This window comes from Aegilops tauschii, chromosome 2, assembly GCF_002575655.3.
Source record: "Aegilops tauschii subsp. strangulata cultivar AL8/78 chromosome 2, Aet v6.0, whole genome shotgun sequence".
Taxonomy (NCBI): Eukaryota; Viridiplantae; Streptophyta; class Magnoliopsida; order Poales; family Poaceae; genus Aegilops; species Aegilops tauschii.
The window spans coordinates 60121511-60131947 of NC_053036.3; the positions used below are offsets into that span (position 1 = coordinate 60121511).

A 10437-nucleotide genomic window follows, 5' to 3' on the forward strand; every position below is an offset into this window, starting at 1 on the left:
TGGTAGCGCCTGGGTACTTGATACTGGTTCTGTTGCTCATATTTGCAACTCGAAATAGGGGCTATGGATTAAGCAAAGATTGGCTAAGGACGAGGTGATGATGCACGTGGGAAATGGTTCCAAAGTCGATGTGATCGCCGTCGGCACGCTACCTCTACATCTACCGTCGGGATTAGTTTTAGACCTGAATAATTGTTATTTGGTGCCAGCGTTGAGCATCAACATTATATCTGGATCTTGTTTGATGCGAGACGGTTATTCATTTCAATCGGAGAATAATGGTTGTTCTATTTATATGAGTAATATCTTTTATGGTCATGCACCCTTGATGACTGGTCTATTTTTGTTGAATCTCGATTGTAGTGATACACATATTCATAATATTGAAGCCAAAAGATCCAAGGTTAATAATGATAGTCCAACTTATTTGTGGCACTGCCGTTTAGGTCATATTGGTGTAAAGAGCATGAAGAAACTCCATGTTGATGGGCTTTTGGAATCACTTGATGCTTGCGAACCATGCCACATGGGCAAGATGACTAAGACTCCGTTCTCCAGAACAATGGAGCGAGCAACAGACTTGTTGGAAATAATACATACTGATGTATGCGGTCCGATGAGTGTTGAGGATCGCGGCGGGTATCGTTATTTTCTGACCTTCACAGATGATTTGAGCAGATATGGGTATATCTACTTGATGAAACATAAGTCTGAAACATTTGAAAAGTTCAAAGAATTTCATAGTGAAGTGGAAAATCATCGTAACAAGAAAATAAAGTTTCTACGATCTGATCGTGGAGGTGAATATTTGAGTTATGAGTTTGGTCTTCATTTGAAACAATGTGGAATAGTTTCGCAACTCACGCCACCTGGAACACCATAGCGTAATGGTGTGTCCGAACATCGTAACCGTACTTTATTATATATGGTGCGATCTATGATGTCTCTTACCGATTTACCACTATCGTTTTGGGGTTATGCTTTAGGGACGACTGCATTCACGTTAAATAGGGCACCATCTAAATCTGCTGAGATGACACCATGTGAACTGTGGTTTGGCAAGAAACCTAAGCTGTCGTTTCTTAAAGTTTGGGGCTGCGATGCTTATGTGAAAAAGCTTCAACCTGATAAGCTCGAACCCAAATTTGAGAAATGTGTCTTCATAGGATACCAAGAGGAAATTGTTGGGTACACCTTCTATCACAGATCCGAAGGCAAGATTTTCGTTGCTAAGAATGGATCCTTTCTAGAGAAGGAGTTTCTCTCGAAAGAAGTGAGTGGGAGGAAAGTAGAACTTGATGAGGTAATTGTACCTTCTCCCGAATCGGAAAGTATTTCATCACAGAAATCAGTTCCAGTGATTCCTACACCAAGTAGTGAGGAAGCTAATGATGATGATCATGAAACTTCAGATCAAGTTACTACCGAACCTCGTAGGTCAACCAGAGTACGATCCGCACCAGAGTGGTACGTAATCCTGTTCTGGAAGTCATGTTACTAGACCATGACGAACCTACGAACTATGAGGAAGCGATGATGAGCCCAGATTCCGCGAAATGGCTTGAGGCCATGAAATCTGAGATGGGATCCATGTATGAGAACAAAGTGTGGACTTTGGTTGACTTGCCCGATGATTGGCAAGCCATAGAGAATAAATGGATCTTCAAGAAGAAGACTGACGCTGACAATAATGTTACTGTCTACAAAGCTCGACTTGTTTCGAAAGGTTTTTGACAAGTTCAAGGAGTTGACTACGATGAGACCTTCTCACCCGTAGCGATGCTTAAGTCTGTCCGAATCATGTTAGCAATTGCCGCATTTTATGATTATGAAATTTGGCAAATAGATGTCAAAATTGCATTCCTTAATGGATATCTTAAAGAAGAGTTGTATGTGATGCAACCAGAAGGTTTTGTCGACCCTAAAGGTGCTAACAAAGTGTGCATGCTCCAACGATCCATTTATGGACTGGTGCAAGCATCTCGGAGTTGGAATATACGCTTTGATAGTATGATCAAAGCATATGGTTTTACACAGACTATTGGAGAAGCCTGTATTTACAAAAAAGTGAGTGGGAGCTCTGTAGCATTTCTGATATTATATGTGGATGACATATTGTTGATCGGAAATGATATAGAATTTCTGGATAGCATAAAAGGATACTTGAATAAGAATTTTTCAATGAAAGACCTCGGTGAAGCTGCTTATATATTGGGCATCAAGAATTATCGAGATAGATCAAGACGCTTAATTGGACTTTCACAAAGCACATACCTTGATAAAGATTTTAAGAAGTTCAAAATGGGTCAGTCAAAGAAAGGGTTCTTGCCTGTGTTACAAGGTGTGAAGTTGAGTCAGACTCAATGCCCGACCACTGCAGAAGATAGAGAGAAAATGAAAGTCATTCCCTATGCCTCAGCCATAGGTTCTATCATGTATGCAGTGCTGTGTACCAGACCTGATGTGTGCCTTGCTATAAGTTTAGCAGTGAGGTACCAAAGTAATCCAGGAGTGGATCACTGCACAGCGGTCAAGAACATCCTGAAATACCTGAAAAGGACTAAGGATATGTTTCTCGTTTATGGAGGTGACAAAGAGCTCGTCGTAAATGGTTACGTCGATGCAAGCTTTGACACTGATCCGGATGACTCAAAGTCGCAAACCGGATATGTATTTATATTGAATGGTGGAGCTGTTAGTTGGTTCAGTTCCAAGCAGAGAGTCGTGGCGGGATCTACGTGTGAAGCAGAGTACAAAGCTGCTTCGGAAGCAGCAAATGAAGGAGTCTGGATGAAGGAGTACATATCCGATCTAGGTGTAATACCTAGTGCATCGGGTCCAATGAAAATCTTTTGTGACAATACTGGAGCAATAGCCTTGGCGAAGGAATCCAGATTTCACAAGAGAACCAAACACATCAAAAGACGCTTCAATTCCATCCACGATCAAGTCAAGGAGGGAGACATAGAGATTTGCAAAATACATACGGATCTGAATGTTGCAGACCCGTTGACTAAGCCTCTTCCACGAGTAAAACATGATCAGCACCAAGACTCCATGGGTGTTAGAATCATTACTATGTAATCTAGATTATTGACTCTAGTGCAAGTGGGAGACTCAAGGAAATATGCCCTAGAGGCAATAATAAAGTTGTTATTTATATTTCCTTATATCATGATAAACGTTTATTATTCATGCTAGAATTGTATTAACTGGAAACTTAGTACATGTGTGAATACGTAGACAAACAGAGTGTCCCTAGTATGCCTGTACTTGACTAGCTCGTTAATCAAAGATGGTTAAGTTTCCTAACCATAGACATGTGTTGTCAATTGTCATTTGATGAACGGGATCACATCATTAGAGAATGATGTGATGGACAAGGCCCATCCGTTAGCTTAGCATTATGATCGTTTAGTTTTACTTCTATTGCTTTCTTCATGACTTATACACGTTCCTCTGACTATGAGATTATGCAACTCCCGAATACCGGAGGAACACCTTCTGTGTTATCGAACGTCACAACGTAACTGGGTGATTATAAAGATGCTATACAGGTGTCTCCGAAGGTGTTTGTTGAGTTGGCATCGATCGAGATTAGGATTTGTCACTCCGTGTATCATAGAGGTATCTCTGGGCCCTCTCGGTAATGCACATCAGTATAAGCCTTGCAAGCAATGTGACTAATGAGTTAGTTATAGGATGATGCATTACGGAACGAGTAAAGAGACTTGCCGGTAACGAGATTGAGCTAGGTATGATGATACCGACGATCGAATCTCGGTCAAGTAACATACCGATGACAAAGGGAATAATGTATGTTGTTATGCAGTTTGACCGATAAAGATCTTTGTAGAATATGTAGGAGCCAATATGAGCATCCAGGTTCCGCTATTGGTTATTAACGAGAGGTGTATCTCGGTCATGTCTACATAGTTCTCGAACCCGTAGGGTCCGCATGCTTAACGTTCGATGACGATTTGTATTATGAGTTATGTGTTTTGGTGACCGAAGTTTGTTCGGAGTCCCGGATGAGATCACGGACATGACGAGGAGTCTCGAAATGGTCGAGAGGTAAATATTGATATATTGGAAGGTTATATACGGACACCGGAATAGTTCCGAAGAAGATCGGGGATTTTTCAGATTACCGGGAGGTTACCGGAACCCCTAGGGAAAGTTAATGGGCCTATTGGGCCATAGTGGAGAGAGGGAGGCTGCCACAGGAGGTGCCCCCCCAAGCCCAATCCGAATTGGACAAGGTGTGGGGGGCGCGGCCCCCCTTTCCTTCTCCCTCTCTCTTCTTTGCCCTTTCCCCTCTCCGTTAGATGGAAGGAGGGGGGCCGAATCCTACTAGGAACGGATTCCTAGTAGGACTCCCCATCATGGCGCGCCCCCCTTGGGACGGCCTCCTCCTCCCCCTCCTTTATATACGTGGGCAGGGGGCACCCCAAAGACACAAGTGTTGTTTCTTAGCCGTGTGCGGTGCCCCCCTCCACAGTTTACCACCTCGGTCATATTGTCGTAGTGCTTAGGCAAAGCCCTGCGCGGATCACATCACCAACACCATCACCACGCCGTCGTCCTGACAGAACTCTCCCTCGACCCTCTAGTGTATCAAGAGCTCGAGGGACATCATCGTGCTGAACGTGTGCTGAACACGGAGGTGTCGTACGTTCGGTACTTGGATCGGTTGAATCGTGAAGATGTTCAACTACATCAACCGCGTTAACTAAACGCTTCCGCTTTTGGTCTATGAGGGTACGTGGACACACTCTCCCCACTTGTTGCTATGCTTCTCCTAGATAGATCTTGCGTGATCGTAGGGAATTTTTTGAATTACTACGTTCGCCAACAACCAAACCACACAAATGTGTTATGCCATCTAACCTAAACTGAACCACAAGATATCTCAACACAAGCCAAACTGAATATATTCAGGTTTATATGTGATACTAACAGTAGGATCTAGAGATGCTGGAATTAACCCAATCAAAAAACAGTGGTACACCAACTTCAATATAGCATCAAAAAACAACTACTGTGAGGAACACAATAACCGCAACTAAAGCAGAGCATCGGTATGTAGCTATAATCCCTAAAAACTTGGATCGGTCAACAAGCTAGCATCAGTACTAATTAAACAAGATCATCATGGGTTTGAGGAGCGGGGATCTCAACGTGGAGTTAGGGGGGCAGCAGGGGGCTCTCAACGTCTCTCTCGTCACCGCACTCCACGGTCGTCGCCGTCATGGCGGCCAGCCACGGCGCCGGCGACCGTCACGGTGATAGATCGGGGCCGCAAGAGGGGGGAGGAGCAGCGGAGGGGGAGGAGCATTACCTGTGGTAGCGGGAGGTGGCGCGCGGTGGTGGCGTCGGGCGGAACCCTAACCGTGGCGGCGCGGGCGGAGGGAATCGATCGAAGTGTGGGGTACGATGCGGGGACCCCGTGCGGGGGGTTTTCTTTTGGTATAGTAGTAGCGCTGGGTACGGGCCGGCGCTACTGCTTAGCTCACTAGTTGTAGCGTTGGTGGACAGGCCATGCTACAGCTAAGTGGGCTTCCGTTCTGGGCCCTGCGGCCCATGTAACAATGGCGCGGCCCAAGCAACCAATGCTGCTGCTAAGCTATACCAGTAGCGCGCTTCCTAACTAGCGCTACTACAAATTACCAGTAGCGTGCGGTTCCAAACAAACGCTACTGCTAAACTCCTATGTATAAGCATTTTCCTAGTAGTGTCACCCGGGGCACGGGTTGTCCAGAGAAGTATCGTTTGAGCCAACGGTTAGTTTTTTTGGGGGTTGGGTATTTAAGGGCTTTGCATAGTTGCATTGGTTTGAGCTCCATGCATCAATTTCTTTGAGTGATATTCTAGGAGTTTATTACTCTTGGAGGCCAACGCCTCCTAGATGATTTGGTGGTGTTAACTTCTTTCAGAAGTTTGTGAAGAATCCTAGGTGTTCAAGGTTCCTCCGAAAGCTTTCCTGTTTGTGGTGTGCTTCAGTGAAGTTTTTAAAGGTGTGGTGGTCGCCTTCAATACAAACCCCGAGTGAATCGAAGCTCATCTATTGGGGGTGACTTGAAAGGGGAGAATACAGTGAGCTACTTGGTTGCATTCTGAAGCTTTGGCCGCGCCACTGCTCCAACCGAGATAAGCACTCTCACGAGGGTAAATTTTGGGATAAATCCACCTCCCTCACTCACTTATGGTTATCTCATTCCCGCACCCTTTACTTTCTGCAATCATACTTACTCATACTGTTATACCTTGTGCCTGTTCAAATTGCTTAGTTTTTCTTCAATTCCATATCTTGCAATATAGTTTGTGCTTGCTAGTTTCCTTAAGTGCATATATTGTTTAGCATAGTTTTTGGTGCACTTAGTCCAGTCTAGCATATTTAGTTTTTTGTGCATCATAAGTATTCGTTTAGTTTAATTCTGCATTAGGATAAAGACAAATCCGTAAAAGTTTCGAAACCCCAATTAACCCCCTTCTTGGTGACATCAAGGTCCTTTCAACATGGCAACCATCAGAAATTATATATTTCAAGCCAGTCAAAAATATTTTGCCCTAACGACACCCCCTGGAACCCCCCTTCTTCTTCTTCATCCCCGGCAGCACTCTAGCATCGCCTCGATGTCAGTCGTGGTGGGCCCAAAGACCTCGCGACTAACCCAATGAACATGCGCCAGACTTCGCATCAGCGGTCCATCGCAAATTACAAACAAACTAGAAAGAGATATCAATAGTCATGGTCATAAAAGGTTCACCACCATCAAGTTCATAGAAAAGTTCATGCAAAATACACTATAAGCATAGCAGATAACATGTTCAATTTGCTGTTCTTTTTACCCGGCGTGCCGATCCTCGCACATAAAAGCTCGACGAGGGCCTCGTTGGAGCAAACAGGGTCAGGCAGACGGGACCGGAGCAAATGTCGTGGTAGAAAACTGTGCCAGAGTAGGCATGTTCAGAGCAAACTTGGCTGAATCATACGTCAACGAGAACATACTACCCAAGCATTTCTCTCTAATCCATGCCTCGAGGTGCTCATCAACCGGGACCAGAGCGTATTGTATAATCAAACGCTCCTTTTCCGCCGTCCCATCAAAATGAAACACGTGTGCAAATGAGGTCCTCGCTGCAATGTCCACCCTGGCATCCACCGAAGGGCATCCCCGGGGAAAGCCAACGTGAACTGCTACATTATCCTCCTATAGGCGGCCCCTGTCTCCGGCTCGAGCCATCCCCACAGTGGAAACATGAGCCTCACCTCACGAGCCCATTCCACCCTCTCTAGCTATGCTGGTTCCAATCGCATGAGGAGGCGGGATGGAGGGAAAGGCAGGAGAGATGGGGGAGCCTCACAGCCGACGACAGAGATGTATCCCAATGGACAATACGGCGGGGGAGGGGGGAGGGGGGTTAGGATTACGTCGTGCTCCACGAGGTAACCAAACCTACTTGGAAAACATCGATTGGTGCGGCGGTTATACATAAACCCCCATACACACCTCCACTAACTTCATCTAAGAACTATCCACGAGATACCCCTTACCCTTTTGTTTTCTTGACGTCAACAACATAACATATATGATATTTCTTCTCAGCCTTGTCAACCAAGATCGCCACATTTGCATATGGACGGGGCCATGTGACTTCTATCGTTTGCGACACCGCTTACAACATTGTAAAATCATCACTACAAACACAAAAACCAACCATAAACAAAACTTGCATTGAACCCGTTAAAAAGGGACCAACAAAGATTCATGGACATGTTTAACCATTCCCTTGGTTTGGCATGGAAAGTGGTCCGGAATTCGCCAACAATAAATTGACCGAAAAGATATCCCCGTAAAAATGGAAAGAAAGAAAAGAAAAAAGGAAATAGCGGATAACTGTTTGCACACTCCATGCAATCTACGGTAGCTTTGTAAATCTCAGATGATATGCCGGCTCAGTCTCTCGAAGGTGCTCATAGGGATAGGGTGTGTGTGCGCGCGTTCATAGAGTTGAGTGTATTCGTGTATGTATAAGCGCTTGCGTCTGTACTGTGTTAAAAAAAATACTACAATCATTATACTCATCATCAACGAGAGGTTGTAGTACCTCTGCACTATTTATACCTGGAAAAATGAATACACTGGAGACAAAAAAAATCGTGTACATGTCTGCTTGTTCAATAATAGAATAATTAATTCTACACCACAGTATTATCTATCGAATTCTTGATACCATATTAGCATGTAGTACAAGATTGTTTCATGTTTTTTTAAGCCTAAGATTGTTTCATGTCGCCGCGCGCGCTTACACGACCGATTTAAGTTAAAAATTACAGCTTAGAACTGAGGAAGCATCTGATGGCTGAGGCCGCCCAGCACCGACGCCGCCGCCTGCCAGCCGGTCGCCGACTGCGGCGGCGCGTCGAAGCACGACCCGTTGAGCCTCTTGGCCGATGATTCTTCCGGGCTCGCCGCCTTGCGTTTCCCCGCGCTCCCGCCGCTGCCGTCCGGCGATGACGACGACGGCGCGTAGTACGACGGCTGCACTCCGTGCGCGCTGTCGCCGACGGGGAGGAGCTGGTTCAGGGAGGGGTGGACGGCGAGGTGGTGGGTGGCGCCGTGCTCGGCCTCGGCGTCGAGGATCTGCGCGAGCGAGTAGTCGTCGAAGAGCTCGGAGAAGGACGGGATCGTGGGGAGCCTCCCGGCGTGCGGCTGCTGCTGCGTGATCATGGTTCCGCAGGCGCTGCTGCTGCTGCTGGAGTGCGCGTAGAAGCTGCAGGCGGCGTCGTCGAAGGTGCTGCCGCCGCCGGAGAGGTCGTCGTGGTCGGCCATGTGGTCGTAGTCGGACAGCGGCGGCACCATCGGCGACGCCAGGCCGGTCTTCTTGTAGATCCGGCAGAGCACCCAGTCATCCAACTGCATACATGTGAACATATCAATATCATACGCGTACCGCGCCATGCCTATCCTTGTCGAAAGCTACCGAGCTTGACGAATCAATGGCTGCCACTAGCTATGCCAGCCATCAACTGCACGCCGTGCCACTAGCTAGCTACCCACTCATCAATCGCGAAGCTAATTTCTCCTCCAATCAAAGCAGAGGAAAGCAAATTAAGCATCTCTCGTGTTCACTCGAATGGCTTGATGTGATGTGATCGATGTTAGTACAGTACTGATATCAGATTAGAGGGCAAATTGGTCATTAAATAAAGATGGATGCATAACCGATCGAGCTCTGCAACGGAACGGCCGGTGCAACCGTGCAACAAAGCAAAAGCATGGGCGGGGCTGGGCGCGAAGAGAATCAGGATAGCATGCATGCCAGCCGCATGACACTCTTGCACACGGGCATGGCCGGCGCCGCCGGTAACGAAACGAAAGAGAGCGACAGGCCATGCTCGATCGACGAATTAATCCAAGCAAGTGGGATGGGCGTTACATACCCTCATGGAGACGTTGCGGAACTTGATGGGCTTGTAGGTGTTGACGGCGGCGGCGAGGGGGTCGGCGGCGAGGCGGTACTCGTGCATGATCCAGGCGGTCTTGGTGCCCTTGGGCGGGCGGCCCTTGTAGAAGACGAGCGCCTTCTTGACGCCGACGCCCTGGCCGGTGGCGGCGTCGTGGATGGGCTTGTCGGTGCCGGTGGCCTTCCAATAGCCGGACCCGGCGGCGCGGTTGGGGCGGATGCCGTTGGGGTACTTGCGGTCCCGCGGGCTGAAGAAGTACCACTCGCAGTCGCCGTACACCGCCTGGGCTGCAGTTTCATTCATCATCAGAGCCGAACCATGGTGAGCAGAGCAGGGATAACATACAGCGCGGTGATCGGTTGATTGGTTGAGAACTTACAAGGGAGGTCCCATGGATCGAACTTGTAGATGTCGACGTCGGCGATGATGGGGACGGGGCACGGCGTGGCGGCGGCGCGGTTGCGGAGGTAGTGCAGGATGAGCTCCTCGTCCGTCGGGTGGAACCGGAACCCCGGCGGCAGCGACGTTGCCGCCCCCTGCCCCTGCGCCATCGCCATGATCGACCGCCCGACCGACACGCACGTACCTCGTACGTGCAACCACCCAGGCTCTCTAACACACACACGCACACACGATCAGAAGATGGGAGAAGCTCACACACAGTGGACCAGACCGGAATCTATCTCGGGGATGTGATCGAATGGCGGATGGGATGGACGGGCGGGCGTGTGCTTATATGGTCCAAGGTATCTTGTCAGTTAGCGCTGGGTGGCAGGGCCATGGCATTGTTGGGGTTCTCGAGGGGCAGAACCGGCAGAGGGAGGGGGTCGCGTCGCGCCGGCCCATTGGTTCGTTATTCCCCGCGTCCGGCGTGAGCGTGTGGCGTCAGCGAGCCGAGCGGGGGTGTGTGTGTGCGCGCGTGTGCCCGGCCCGTTCGCGCAACCGTATCTAGTAGCAGCACTCAC

At 48.2% G+C, this 10437-nt stretch overlaps 1 protein-coding gene across 1 annotated transcript; it reads right to left on the bottom strand.

The window, feature by feature from the left end:
* Nucleotides 1-8122: 8122 nt before the first annotated feature.
* LOC109746411 (NAC domain-containing protein 58) lies at nt 8123-10194 on the bottom strand. The gene is made up of 3 exons (XM_020305529.4): nt 9852-10194; nt 9449-9759; nt 8123-8921 (listed from the first exon to the last, which is right to left on the bottom strand). Exons 1-3 carry the CDS (start codon nt 10027-10029, stop codon nt 8343-8345), a joined length of 1068 nt encoding a protein of 355 aa, XP_020161118.1. The 5' UTR covers nt 10030-10194; the 3' UTR covers nt 8123-8342.
* Between the last annotated feature and the right edge of the window lie 243 nt (nt 10195-10437).

Bases quoted from the DNA above. Each gene is read 5' to 3' on its own strand.
- LOC109746411 (XM_020305529.4), bottom strand. From the start codon at position 10,029: ATGGCGATGGCGCAGGGGCAGGGGGCGGCAACGTCGCTGCCGCCGGGG. The intron at 9,760-9,851 runs GTAAGTTCTCAA...ATGAAACTGCAG, and splicing joins CGATCCATGGGACCTCCCTT to CCCAGGCGGTGTACGGCGAC. The intron at 8,922-9,448 runs GTATGTAACGCC...ACATGTATGCAG, and splicing joins TCCGCAACGTCTCCATGAGG to TTGGATGACTGGGTGCTCTG.